Here is a 14,780-nt window from a genome sequence, read left to right on the forward strand (position 1 = left end):
CCCGCGGCGCCGACTCGAGCGAGGGGCCCGCGGGAGCAGCGCCGACCCCTGCCCGCCCGCGGTGCCCGAGTCCCCTCCCCGGGAAGGAGGGGGAGCGGAGCCCGCCCCGCCGGGGCTGTGCGCGCCTCGCCCGCCCGCCCGCCCGCGCGCAGCCCAGTCCGCGCCGCGCCGCGCGTGTTCCCAGGCGGCTCGGACGCGCCGCGGAGCCGGGCGGAGCAGCGCGCGCCGCCTCCATGGGGCTGCCCGGCTCGCAGCCTCCCCGCGCCGGGCTGCACGCATGCTGAGCCCCGCCGCCGCGCCGCCGCTCCGGGGGGACCCGGCCGCCGCCAGGATGCTCCTGCCCACCTTGTACCTCGTGCTGCCCCTGCTGGGTGAGTGCCCCCGCGCCGCGGGCAAGTTTCCCCGGGACGTGGGGTTTTTCCGCAGCCCCAACTCGGAGGGAAACTTTCCCACTAGGGGTTTTTTCCCTCTCCTCTTTCTACCCACCCCACCTCCTGGGGGTGGACAGGGTGGTGGTGTTGGGGGGGGGGGAGGATGGCACGTTTTCCAGCCCTCAGTCCTGTTAATCTGTTTGCTGCTTGCCACCCCCAGTGCTGTGGGGAAGGGGGAGGGCTGGGGGGGGAAGGGGTTAATGCCACTTGTTTTTCCGCCCCAAGACAAAAAAGACCGGAGAGAAATAGGGGTGCGGGGGGACGGGGATGGATGGGTGGGCACCTTGGAAATGTGTGGGGGAGAGCAAAATAAATGCCTAGAGAGACTGAGAGCTGAGGTGGTGGTGGGGGGGCTCATTTCGGTCCCAGTTGAAATCGCAGCCCTGGTGGGAAGGGGGGGGGAAGCACGTTGTGTGTGTCATCGTCCCCCCCAGCCCAGCATCAGGAGGGAGAGGGAGGCACGGTGGAGCTGGGGAAGGGGGTCCCTATTCCCCTGTGTGCAGGAGGCTCCTTCTAGTCCCTCTTCTGCCCTTAAACTCCCCCCTTAGGGTCAGTGCCGCTCAGAGGGGCGTCCCCCTGCATGCTCCCAGGCCCTGCCCTGCCCCTGTTGGGAGCCGGCGGGGAGCTGCGCTGCCCAAGGGCCCCCCGGGCTGCAGCCACAGGCACCGAGCCCCTCTGCTCGCTCCCTGAGAGACTTTGTGGCTTTGTTTCCTCTGTCTCCAGATGCACTTTTGTCCGCAGAAGTGAGCGGGCTGCCTGGAGGGGACCGCCTGGACTGTGTGAAAGCCAGCGATCAATGTCTCAAGGAGCAGAGCTGTAGCACTAAATACAGGACACTGAGGCAGTGTGTGGCCGGCAAAGAGAGCAACTTCAGCCGGGCGACGGGCCTGGAGGCGAAGGACGAGTGCAAAAGCGCCATGGAGGCTCTCAAGCAGAAATCCCTGTACAACTGCCGCTGCAAGAGGGGCATGAAGAAGGAGAAGAACTGCCTGCGCATTTACTGGAGCATGTACCAAATCTTACAGGGTACGTTGCGAAACACAGACACGCTCCACTCCCCCCCAGCGCAGCGTGCTCGCACGGCCCCTCGCAGCCTCACTCGGGGCCGCTGCAGAGAGGGGCTGGCCTCGCTGCTCCCCTCGTGCTCTTCAGCTGCGCAGTTGGGACCTCTCCTCTGACCCAGGACCAGCTGCCGCTCTTGGGAAATTTGCAGGCAGGGTTTCCTCCAGGGGACGCAGCTGACCTTTGCGAAGCGTAGGGCATGAGCCTGTGCACAAGCTCCAGCAGCCACCCACCTGTGACTTCGCCCTGACCCAGGAGTTTAAGCACTTGTTAACTAGCTCTCCCTTCCCAGGGCCACTATAGCTACTTAGCTTCCCCGGGCAGAGTAGATGTGAAGTCCGGGTTCTTCTAGTCTTCCTTTCCCTGCCCTTGTATTTACCAACAGCAACCCACCCAGGGACAGATGTGTGAGAGAGGGCCCCTCACTTTGCAGAGCACGGGAAAGGAGCTGATTAGAAATGACAGGAGGAACTGGCAGGACCTGCTCCACGCCCACTGAAGTCCTTGGCAAATCTTCCACCAGCTGCTGGGGACAGGAGGGGCCCTTAGTCAGTAGAGACGTATGCATCACCCGGGCATGATTCTGCATTAAGGACCTCTCATACCCACTCAGGTCAATGGGCAGAGCTGGCTCGTGCTCGCCTCAGACATTCATCTTGAAAGCATTTCCACCTTTTTATTGTTTCATCGTCGTTGGGTTGTGGGGTTTTTTTTGGTTAGCTTATCCAACAAAATGTCAATTGGACTATTGCAAGGAGCTCAGTGTCTGTTGGTTACCCCTTTCATAATCAATCGCTCTACTCCTCCTCGGACGCTTTATGCAGTGTAAATCTCTCTCCTCTCCGGAAAGCTTTTTCTTAGGAGGGTTACTATCAGTGATGCCAGGTTTCAAATGGCCCCTGATCTTTTTTTCTCTTAAGCCAGGGCCTGATGCGAGTAAAAGGGAACTTCCCTTTCCCAGCAGCTCTCTTCTTGGCACCTGAAGACAGGAAATGGTTGTGATGTCACAGATTGTCTCTTCAGATTTGTGACTTCATTCCAGGGAGGAGAAGGGGAGGGAGTTAATGGCAAGGAGGGGGGAAACCTTCCTCTCAAGTGTGCTCATACATAGCCCTTAGTTTCCCTCCTCTAACATGAACAGGTTAACGAGAAGAGCATTTGAATGTTTCAGGGCAGCTTTAACCCAACCCGATTTGATTTAGAATGGAAATAAATAATAACCCCCCCCCACCACCACCACCCAAAAAAAAAAATATGTGAAAGAAACCCAAATCTTTTGTTGTCCTTAGGAAATGACTTGCTTGAAGATTCCCCCTATGAACCAGTTAACAGCAGATTATCAGACATATTCAGGCTAGCACCAATTGTATCAGGTAAGCAGATTTACAATTCTTTAGCTGAAACCTCACTATAATCCGCTTCTTTTAAGTTGGTCTACATGAGTTTTTGAAGTCTGTGAAGTAACGCTGTTTTGGGACTGCAGAACAATGTGTTTGCTTTCTGGATTTGGGAAATTCGAGGTATAATTAAGGTACTCGAGCAAGTACTATTATTTTTTTTTTTTTGGCTAAGAGTAGATCTGAAGAGGGCTTGTCACAATGATAATTTTGTTCTCGTTTAGTTCGTTCCTGAAAATAAATGCTAAATTTACCTGTAGGTGGCAATCTGATCCCCTGTGTTTGTAATGTACAATACAGTTGCTTGCTTTCGGGAACGTAGTCTGTGCAAGCTACCTCCCATTGACACTAAGGAAGATGAGAAAATAATCTCTCAAATCTTGGTATGTGGGTTTGTGTTACATTTTTTACTTTTTTGTTTTGTTTTGTTTAAAGGAGAGATTTTGGAATTAAGGATTGTTTCTCTTGCCTGAACAGTGCAACTGATTTTTTTTTTTAAAGAGCTTATTCATGACTTCTCAGCTTTGCTTTGAAGAAGTCTTTGCTGTGTGATTATCTAGACAATTTATGCTATTTATATTATACTGTTTGCTTTTTGAGACTTCGTTCATTTTGGATCACAAATATTTATGGGAACGGTGAATTTTAGGCAGTGTCAAGAGGATACAGGCTGATACTTGCATTCAAATGTAGTTTTCAAAGCAACCTATAAGGATGAACTCTATATAAAATACCTGTATGATGTAGTTATGTGGGATGATATCAGCACTCTGAGTATGTCATAGTACATCATAATGCATATTACATAAACACGCCAGTGTTGTGGTTAACTGTTAATTCCCATGGTTAAAGAGGCTTCAGAAAAGAAGTCTGAGACCAGAGCAGCAAGAGATTTGATGTGATTGAGGTGTTAGAGAGAGTACCAAAATAATTTAGGAGCTTAAGTCTCATTTACAGCATGACTTTGGCACTGGGTAAAATTTTCAGAAGTGTTTAAGTGATTTGGGATCCTAAATCTCATTGAAAGTAAAGGGAACTTTGCCTCTTAAATGTCTAAGGCCCTGATCTTTAAAGCCATTCTGGCACCTAAGTATGCAGATCGTTACCTACTAGTGTTCCAAAAGGACTAACCCTCTTTAATTTTGATGGGACTTTGATTCCTCTGAGCTCCAGAAAAACCCAGAAAGTGTTTGTTAGCTTTATAGGTATCTACGTGCATCTAAAAATCTGACCCCAAGTCATTTTTCAAGATCAGATTTAGGCTCCACTTTTAAGCACTTTTGAAAATGTTGTCCTTAATCTAGTAGATGGAGAAACACTACGGAGAGGGAAAACATTCCAGAAATCTCTTTTAAAAAATTAAAAAACAGACTAAAAAGTAACACACAGCAGTTTCATCTTCTGGTTGCAAGCCACCCAAGCAGTGCTGTAAGAGGTTACTGTGAATTTCCTTAAAATCAGATTTTGATTTAAGATTGTTGTGTTCTGAATAGAGGTGTCCTTTGATAACTTTTATTTCCTCTCATTTTTTAGATGTAACACGTTTTGCCAAGATGGTTATTTTTAAAATGTGTTATATTTTGCAGTTGCTACAGCAACAAAGAACTAACTACATTCAATTCAAATAACTGTAATTATTCCAGCGATCATTATTTATGATTCTGTGCAGATTGTGACTGATAGCATGCTCTTTGTGCGCTCCAAAGTCCCATTGATTTCAATGGAAGTTTTGGGTTTGCAAGAGTTTTGAGATTAGGTCCAGAGGAAGAAGTGAACAGGGTGGAGTTTTGACTAGCTGCATGGCAGATACGAAGAGGAATAAAAGAATTAAGTATTTGGAAAAGGTTGAAGAGAAACGTGTTTAGGAAAAAACATTGTTGATAAGGTTGTAGGTGTGGTTATATATTAGACCCACTTGAAGTCAAATAGATTTATCTTTGGTGCAGATATCTGCATATACTTAGGATCACAGGACTTATGCAAGCATCTGAAATCCTGAGGGTTTTTTTGTATTTGTATTAACAGAGTTAGCTTTGGGCAGGGTTTTCATATCTATTTTTCTGCCAATCCTGGAGGGTGTTTATATTGCATATCGTTAGGGCCACATGCATCCTCCTCAAGACTACGGTGTAATTGAGGGCAGAAATTGGCCTTTGCTTTTAAGAATATAGAGAGTGATCTATCCCATCAGACCCCTCCTGGCATCTACCATCATTGGTTCAGAGATCCCAGAGGATATTTTCCTGACTGTTTTCTTTAATAGCTAGTGGATCTATTGTCCATAAATTTCTCTAGTCCCTTTTTGAACCTGGCTATGCTACCTGCCTCTTCAGCCTTCTGTGGTAATGAGTTCCATAAGTGAACCATATACTACATAAAAAAAATACTTTCTTTTGTTAGTTTTAAACCTGTCTAGTCCAATTTCAGTGGGTTTTCCCTAGTTCTAGTATTCTGGGACTTAAGGCTCCTACACACATGTGGGGAGCCTGCTCTGACACGCTGGAAATCCAGTGCATCCCGATTAATCGAGTCTGCTGGAGCATGGAACTTGACGAGCTGTGGCAGCCTCCCGTGTCGCGTGCATCAGCGCTGCCACGTGTCTCCACGCTGACAAAACGGTGGCATGTGCTTGGAAATATAACACGTCGAATGAGTTTTAGTTCAAAGCGCACCACCACTATTTTGTCAGTGTGGAGACATTGATACGCATAACGCGCTGGCACTTTTAATTAGCGCGGCTCGCTAATTAAAGCATATGGCGCCGCGCCAGGACCACATGTAAAAATGCCCTCAATGATTAACAGTTGCCTGTTCACTTTGTTCACACCCTTCATGATTTTATAGACTTCTGCCCCATAGCCTTTTGCTTTCCAAACTGAGGTCTCATAACCTTTCCAGTTTGCCCAGGCATTACAGCTTCTCCATACCCTTGATCATCCTGGTTGCCCATCTGGGTACCTTTTCCAATTCTTCTGCATACTTTTTGAGATGCAGAGACCAGAACTAAAATCTATTTTTGTGGTACTAGATAACTTTTGCATAGCATGCAGTCCAGAACTAGTTTCTTAATAATTTATCAGAAATTATTTTACAGTTATCTATATATCACAGTTATTTTATAACCAATATTACATTTAAAAAAGTACTAAATCCATCACCAGTAAAAAAAAAACAAACAAAAAAACCCCAACACAACATCCCATAATTTACTGTGATCAACTCATGGATTTGTACTACCGTGTTCAGATGATCGCCAGTAATGCTACATTTTGTATTTTGCTTTTTAATAAAACTACAAAGAAAGTGTGTATTTAAAAAATATAGAAAGGTTAAAGTGGAGCAGTGTGTTCAGTGTTTGTTTTAGTTGAGATAAATTCATTTTTCTCCCATGTTTAGGTCCTAACTTTCCCTCCTTCTAAATATAGGGACCCCATGGTTCAATGCCTTCTTTAAAAGGTGTTCTCTCAAATCTTTGCTTGTCTGAAGTTAAAACCAGCTTATTTTCCAGCCCTAGAACCCAGTTTTCTTGCCTTACAGAAGTTGAAACTGTGCTGAAATCAGTTTTGGTGCTGGGCTCACATAGGTTTCCTTTAGAAGTCATATCTTGTTCCTGAGATTCTGTATCTGTGCCATGAAATGCACATTGACTGATTTAGATAGCTTAGTCTATAGTCCTGTTTCAGATTATAGTATATAATTCATTTAAGGGGTTTTGCTGAATGCCCATTTTTGGTTTAGCCAAAAGTTTTGGGAGCTGACAGTGATTTTGGGCCATTTACTTCCTTCACAATTGTAGTGAATATGCAAATCTGTTGATTGAATTTTGGAGGTTAGCTTAATGCCCCTAGATCACATGTGAAGCATGGAAGATTTCATTAGTTTCTCAAATGTTTAACCTATTTAAAAATTCAAAGGTTTCAATTTTACCACTGAAGGAACAGTTTGGCTTCAAACATAAAATATTGAGTAACCTCTCCTCCCTTTAAATTGGTATTTGATATTGTTCCTTACAACTGGAAATACAAACTCTGCACTAAATCTTATAATTTTAGTATTCACTGATGCATTTTAATAGTCATTTCAATAGCATATTGAAATAGAGCATCTCATGTTAAAATTATAGCTACGTGTAGTTGCAGAAATATTTACAAAAGAGATGTTTCTGAAATGTATCATTCACTTCAACACAAAATGGAAAGCTACTAAAGTGGAACAAAATGCTTAAGACCATTTCTGTAAATTAGTATAAAGGGAATATCCAGTCGCTAAGAGAAAGTATTACTATTTACTCTTTTAAGAATGACCCCTTGCTATGTGTACGTGGCTCTACTTGTGGGTTGAATGGTTTGTCACAAGCTCCTTTTTCCATGATTCAACCTTTTTATGTGTCCTTTACTTCTGGAAGTGATCTCATGTATATAGGACCTTTTATGGCATTGGTCGTCTTTACACATGCTCTGGTGGTGGGTTGCTTTAATTAGAGTGGCTCCAGAGAGCTGCTTTAATTAAAGTGCCTGCAGTGTCTTGTGTATTTGGCATCGCATGTTTCAAAATGGAGGTGGGGGCACTTTAACTAAAGCCTGTGGGCTTTAGAATGGTATTCTTTTTTTCGTCTCTTGAGTCGTCAAAAGCCTTATTGAAGTTGTGGTTTCGATTCTCACATCAGTATTTCCCTAGTAAGAAACAGTGAAGTTGACCATGGAAAACACTTCTCCCAAGACTTTAGATTTCATCAGGAAGAGTACATACAGGAATAACAGACCTTTGGCATCAGTTACCCCCAGAATTGGGTTAGGCAGGTGGGGCAAAAAAGGTACAGTAGTTTCCTTGAAAGACTTGCTGCCAAAAAAGGAAGGGGAAACCGGCTTGATGAATTCCATGGGTCCAAGGGAATAAACTTCCTTTTTCTTTTGTGTTTAAGGGCCAATGGGGTTTCTAGTGCTCAGCTATTCTCTCTCTGTCTCTTTCTCTGTAACATCTTAATTCCTTGCATAAAGAGAGGGGGAGATAGGGGCTACACCACTCATTGAATCCCCTAGGAAATCCACTGTTGCTCTTCTCAGATTTCCATGACTGAGTATATTTCCCTTAATCACGTGTGTCATCCTTGTAACAACACAAGAGTTGTGTATCCATCCATGGGAGCACATACTTCACATTTTAATCATTGTTTGACCTTCATATTTTCCTACTAGGTAAATATCTTTGCTTTTTATAAGTCACACAACATCTTTTTCCATTTTTGTCAAAAACAATAAGTTAACGTCTCTATCCTAGCCAACAAACACAATGCTTTCTCCTTTTGGGCTTTGTCATGTGTGAATTAGCGACTTATCCCAGTGACTTAATAGTGTATGACATAACCGAGTCTTATAACCCAAGGCCTTTAAGCCTGCCTCCATTTCTAGATAAGCGTATGTATACCATGTACTAGGTACTTTTGCTAATTTAACACTTACGTAGTCTTCTTGAGACTGTTGTCTGAAACTGTTAAGATGCATTATATTTTTACATTTGAATTATTTACGAACTATGAGAAAACACTAGCATTGGTTTTCTTTGGATCTTTAAAGTGCACTTGTTAGCTATTTTGCTTTCTTTTAGACTGTTACATTCTTTTTGCATGTTAGAGATGCATTTTATGTTCACTTAATTTCACAAACAAAGGACTAGATCCTTTTAGGTTAAAAGGAGATTTACAGTCACTGTAGTGAGTTCAAGATCAGTTATATTACCTCTCAATTTTTATGATGTCTTCCATTGTAATTTTTTGGTTTTAGTCCTTTTTTTATGTGCACAGAGGGCTTTTGAGTTCTGAGCACCACAGAAGTACATATGTATTACTAATTATGGTTGTTCTTAGATTGTTGTCATTTATAATTATATTTTTATGTGCAAAGTAGTTTTTGGATTAATCAGAGTAATAGCCCCTGGGCCAATATCTGATATTACTTGGACTGGTATAAAATATGGACTAACTCTTGTCTCCAGGAGAGTTTTGTGGCCACTTGGCCTAGCCAGGGGGGAAAAAAAAGCAGGCATCCACTTCAGTTGTGTTTGTAAAAGGGAAAATAGCTTGGGGGAAAAAAATCTTAGCATGAGCATACACAGTTGTTCACGTGTTCATGGTGTTCATTGACATTTCTGTCTGTTGATTCTCTTTGTAGAGACAACCAGGCTTGCTTCCCATTAGATAACACATTATCTGAGGTATATAAATACTACTTGCTGATTTCCCACTTCTGCTTTTTATGATCAGATTGGACTCTACACAAAAGAAAATCACTTTGATGACTGTTGACTCTCTGAAACACTTCGAGTTTGCTGTTTTGTGTATCCCTGGAAAAAGAATCTGATTCTGATAAGCGATTTAAGTACCTTTCTGAAGTGGGAGACTGGCCAGCATAGACACTACTCTTCTTCCTGTTAACCTCTGTAGGAGTGTGAGCAGGCCCCTGCACTAAAATCAGGCAAAAAAGGCTAGTGTCAGGATAATCGGTTTACCATTTATTTGATGCCTTGATGAGAGGGGAGCAATGTTGTCAAAGGTCTTCATGGAAAAGAAGTGTCCTGTGTTGCCTGTTTGTTACTCCTTTAGGCCTCCAAAAGCCAGCGTTCATGGAGCAGGTAGAGCTCTCTTTCTTCCCAGGAGTCCAACCAAATAGGAGCCATGAGCTCAGCATAGAAGGTACCATACTAGCCCTTCGTAGAAGGAAGGAGGCAAAAAGAGTATAGTGAAATGGTGGGGTCTGTAGAAATATGCCTCATCTCCTGGCATGCTGAAGAGCAGTGCATTTTCTAAGGTTTTTTTTTTACCAGGGGTCGCAAAAGAAAAGGTGGTGAGAGGGCAATTGAGTCATTTAAAAGTGGTTTGAGGTTCTTTGTAGGCTGTAGAAATTCTGCTGAGTGTCCCGTTCTCCATACCCAGGTATAGCAAACACTTGTCAGGTCCATGGAAGCAAAGGGTCTTACTTTGTAGGTAGCGGGGAGGCTCCTTTCTGTGACCAGGTAACAAAGAGCTTAGATGGGAAGGAGGAAGTCGATGTCTTCTTCTTGGACTTCCAGAAGGCCTTCGACACAGTGTCCCACTCAATTCTGGTGGGCAAGCTGAGGGACTGCAGCATTGACGAATGCACGGTCACATGGGTGGCAAACTGGCTCCAGGGGCACACCCAGAGGGTGGTGGTGGACGGGTCGATGTCGACCTGGGGGGGTGTGGGCAGTGGAGTCCCCCAGGGCTTGGCCCTTGGGCCGGGGCTGTTCAACATCTTCATTAGCGACCTGGACGAGGGTGTGGAGAGCACCCTGTTCAAGTTCACTGATGACACCAAGCTGTGGGGCAAAGTGAATCCACCGGCAGGCAGGGACCGTATCCAGACAGACCTGGATAGGTTGGAGAAGTGGGCAGATCTGAACAGGATGCGGTTCAACAAGGACAAGTGCAGGGTGCTGTACCTGGGGAGAGAGAACCAGCCTTATGGTTACAGGTTAGGGGCTGCCCCTCTCGGCAGCACAGAGGCAGAGAGAGATCTTGGAGCCAGGATTGACTCCAGGATGAATATGAGTTGCCAATGCGACGAAGCAATAGGCAGAGCCAACCGCACCCTGTCATGCATCAACAGGGGCATCACTAACAGGTCCAGAGAGGTCTTGCTCCCCCTCTATGCGGCGCTGGTCAGGCCGCAGCTGGAGTCCTGTGTCCAGTGCTGGGCGCCGCACTTCAAGAGGGTCGTGGAGAACCTGGAGAGGTCCAGAGGAGGCCACTCGTATGGTTGGGGGCCTCTGTGGCCAGCCCTATGAGGAGAGGCTGAGGGACCTGAATCTCTTCAGTCTCCTCAAGAGGAGACTGAGGGGGGATCTTGTGGCTGCCTACAACCTTATCAGGAGCCAGCAGCAGGGACTTGGGGAAAGTCTGTTCACCAGGGCCCCCCTTGGAGTCACCAGGAACAATGACCGCAAGCTGAGGGAGGAGAGGTTTAGGTTAGATATTAGGAAGAACTGCTTCATTGTAAGCATGGCCAGAGCCTGGAATAGGCTTCCCAGAGAGGTGGTGCTCTCACCTTCCCTGGAGATCTTCAAGAGGAGACTGGACAGGCACCTGGCTGGGGTCTTATGACCCCTGCCACCCCCAGTGCTCCTTCCAGCCCAGGGCAGGGGGTCGGACTCGATGATCTGTCTAGGTCTCTTCCGACTCAGTGATTCTATGATTCTATGATTCCTGTCCTCTAAATATGTCTTTCAAGAAAAGCCAAAATTACTTAGCCTTCACCTGGTGGATAAGGTATCGTCTGAATGTAGCACTTGGATGCAAAGATTATTAAATGCTTTTTAAATTGAATTATCATTGTGGTGCTGTTATAGTTGGCTGGTTCAAGGGATATGCAAGAAGCAGGATTTATCTGGTAATACCTTAACTGAACCGTGTGTATGGTTGGAAAAGATGCTAGACAAGCTTTCAGGCACAAAATACCCTTCCTCAGTTCACAGCCTGAGGAAACGCCTGAGGGAACAGCGTTTTGTGCCTCAAAGCTTGTCTAACAACTCTCTTAAAGATATTAAGAAACAAATTCTGCTTCTAAATACAAAACATTTTTCTCATCATCAAATACCTCTTACATATAAGAGTTTTTAATGATATGTGATCCGGGTTTTTTTGGCTTGCCCAAGCCCGTCTTAGAATTCTTTGTCCAACCTCTCATAAAAGGCCAGATTCTGTGTCGTCTCAACCTTATTGAATAATACTTTACTCCATGTGTAGTCCCATTGATTTCAACCAGATTATTCAGAGAGTAAAGTACACAAGGTGAGGACAGAGAGAGAAGCCGACTGTAAAAATCTGCACAAGACCTATACTAACCAACACAGTCACTCCACGTTCGTTGCTACTAGAAGCCATCCACGATCGTTACAGGGCCCCTAGCAGCAGGGAACTCAACAAGAATATTAGGGCATAAGGTTCCCACAATACCCTTTTATTGCAGGGACTGGCAAACAGCCACCTCAGTCCCAAAAGCTGGTAGTGGTGGCTGGACACAGGACAGAAGGATAGAAAGAGGGTGAGAGAGAGAATAAACCATGTGACAGATTTTAGTAGTAGTAGTAGTTTAGTGTCATAAAGGGCTCAGATATTACAAAGATGAGGATGGGATAAAACCTGCATAGATCAGAGGGCACACTGATTAGGTGTACTTGCCCAGCAGAGCTCCCATGGTACCCAGCTGAGGATGTGGCGCTTGGTGAACCCACAAAGGGAACAATGGCAAAAAGAGCAGCATGCTGCCGTGTGTTATTCTCAGGGGCAGGAGCAGGGTGATCTGGTTCCCTTTCATTTTAAAGCACTTTCAAAATTCTAGCAGTGTTTAAATTTGACTCTTAGGAATTATTTTGACAGTACTAAAAGACCCTGGAGTATCTGTCAGCTGTTGACAGTATATTAAAAATACGAAGGCTAAAGTGCTTGTGTTTTAATGAAGACAAATAAGAATTCTTGTATTGTAAGACAGATCTTATTTGTCGTAGGGTACGATAAAGTATGCGGGGGATTCATCTAAGTTAAGCTTCGAGAAGGAATATGGTTAGGGGATTTGATTCTAAAAGTATGATACAAGGAGCAGTTTTTCTGTTTAGAGAGATTTGCCAATGCAAACTTCATAGTTTATTTTTATAATAGTATTTTGCTAACTTTTTATAAAAAAAAACAACAACCCATTTCATTATTTTGGCACCTTCTAATCTTTTCCTTGGATGGAATGCATGCAATAATATCGAAAGCTAACTAATTAACACTATTTCTGTTGTTTGTTTTCCCAGCAGAGTCCTAGTTATGATGTCAAATACATAAAAACCAGTTTTTACGAATGTCAAGCTATTGTCCTGTGCAATCTGCACTTAGGTTACAAATGTAGCATGAGAGCTACATGACACAAAGCGTAATGACATAGAGATAGCTATTCCTTTGTAGAAATTTGCAGAAATGATGGGTTGTAAAGAGAGTTGAAGATATCAAACAATTTGAATAGAAACCCATAAATAAAGATGAATTTCTGCATTCGCTGGCTATATGATTTTATCACTTTCTGATGTCCATAAAATACATCTTCCCATTAAAGTTTTGTCATGCAGCTGATGAGGTTCAAAAGTGTTCATGCTTTTGCAATCTTCCTTTTAACTTCTATATCATAAGCCCAGTACTAAAACTCAGGATGGTAAAAACTGAACTCCTTGTGCCTCTCTTCCTCCACAGTTCTGCTTTTCCACAAGGCCAGCAATCTCCATGATGCTGTCAACACCTCCTTCTCCTTTGTCCCTTTCAGGGTATTGCTCAATGCTATCCATTCTTCCCCTACACCATATCCAAACCCCATCTCTTCCCATCCTTAGTTCCCAAACTCTTGGTTATGCCTTGGTAAACTCCTTTAGCCACCTCATGGTCTGTGGGGTTTTCCTTTTGTCCCCTCTGATGTAGCCAAAATACATCCAAATTCTTCTCCCTGTGTACTGCTCACAACAGTTTCTCGGTATCACTTCACTGGCTATACTTTCCCTTTTGACTGTTGTTTTTTTTTTAGTTTCTCACTTTCACTTAAAGATTGTTGAAAATGGCAGGAACTTCAGGAAAGCTGTGAAGGATGAGAGGGGTTTTGTCTGGAGAGATAGGACAAGGAAGACCCTCTGGGTCTAGGTGCACCATAAAAAAAAGGAGTAAAAGGGGCAGTTAGATAATGTGGCAAAGAGAAGAGAAGTCACTAGGAGTGAAGTCAAGACAGACCATGTAAAGCCATGAAACATCTTGCCGAGAGTTGTATTAGGTGATTGAGCATCACAGGATTCTTATATACATATGCATGGATAAGAAAAGACTTGAAATAGTTTGATTATTTGTATCTGTATACATAGGAATTAACCATTTAACTCTAGAAAATAAAATGACTGAACACAAATAGTTATAGGGCCTAGTCAAATCTTACTAATTTGTTAATCCTGCTTAACTCGTATGGTGATAGTCTCTCTCCACATTGTCTTGGGAAAAATGAATTTAGGAGAGGAAGATAAATTTGACAGGTTTTTAATGATAAAATCATAAATTGAATGATAAATCATAAATCAAAGGCAAAATAATGAAAGATTTTACTGGCCCTTTGGCTTGCAATGCTAAAAGATTAATGTCTAAATAAACAGAGCTCTCCAGTTATTGTTTTTAAAAAAGCATGAATTTAGTCTGTATACCAGTACCTTTGAATGAATGAACATTGAAGCAACAGTTTAAAATGTCTTTTAGAACAACCATTTAGTATTATGTAGGAATAAAAAGTTTGCATGCTATTAATACGGAAGAAAACTTTGAATGAGCAGATTAAAAGCGATCGTTGTGTGTACTGTGTATGTGTGTGTTTTAAATAAACCAGATACCAATTAGGAACCCTTTTTTGCAGATTGTATTCGCATTTATATTGATGTCAGTGGACTGATTCATATGTCTTAAGTTGTGCAGGATTGTGGTCCAATTGCAAGAGTAAATTGTCCTTTTTAGATATGATTGTACTTATGGCTTTGGAAATGGCAGATGTTATGCATTAGGTCTGAAACAAACAGGAACTTTTCTGAAATGGAAACAAGCCACGACAGAAAAGAGCAAAGTGTCTGAATAATACAGAATTCTGTTATAAATTGATAAATCTACTTGTCAGATCCCTGTTGAGCATTGCATGGATATAAGTTGCATATACGGTTCCATCCTGAAAAGTCATGACAATTATGGGCTTTTGTACATAAATTCGTACAGACTGAGAAAATATGTCACTTCTTTCACTGACGGTTATTTTGCTTCAATGTTAGTTTTCTAAAGAGTGAAATGGAGACTGCAACACTTGCAGTGTTCTGGTAACACTTA

The 14,780-nt window shown here is 43.5% G+C and overlaps 1 protein-coding gene across 1 annotated transcript in view; it reads left to right on the forward strand.

The window, feature by feature from the left end:
* Positions 1-4: 4 nt before the first annotated feature.
* GFRA1 (GDNF family receptor alpha 1) overlaps positions 5-14,780 on the forward strand; it is a 217,417-nt gene continuing 202,641 nt past the window's right edge. The window contains exons 1-3 of the mRNA XM_090056526.1: positions 5-371; positions 1,155-1,457; positions 2,783-2,866. Coding sequence (XP_089912652.1) covers positions 278-371; positions 1,155-1,457; positions 2,783-2,866 — 481 coding nt within the window. The 5' untranslated portion in view covers positions 5-277. The remainder of the gene's footprint in view (positions 372-1,154; positions 1,458-2,782; positions 2,867-14,780) is intronic.

The sequence above is a fragment of the Crocodylus siamensis genome, chromosome 7, assembly GCF_052110815.1.
Source record: "Crocodylus siamensis isolate JL-2025a chromosome 7, ASM5211081v1, whole genome shotgun sequence".
Taxonomy (NCBI): Eukaryota; Metazoa; Chordata; order Crocodylia; family Crocodylidae; genus Crocodylus; species Crocodylus siamensis.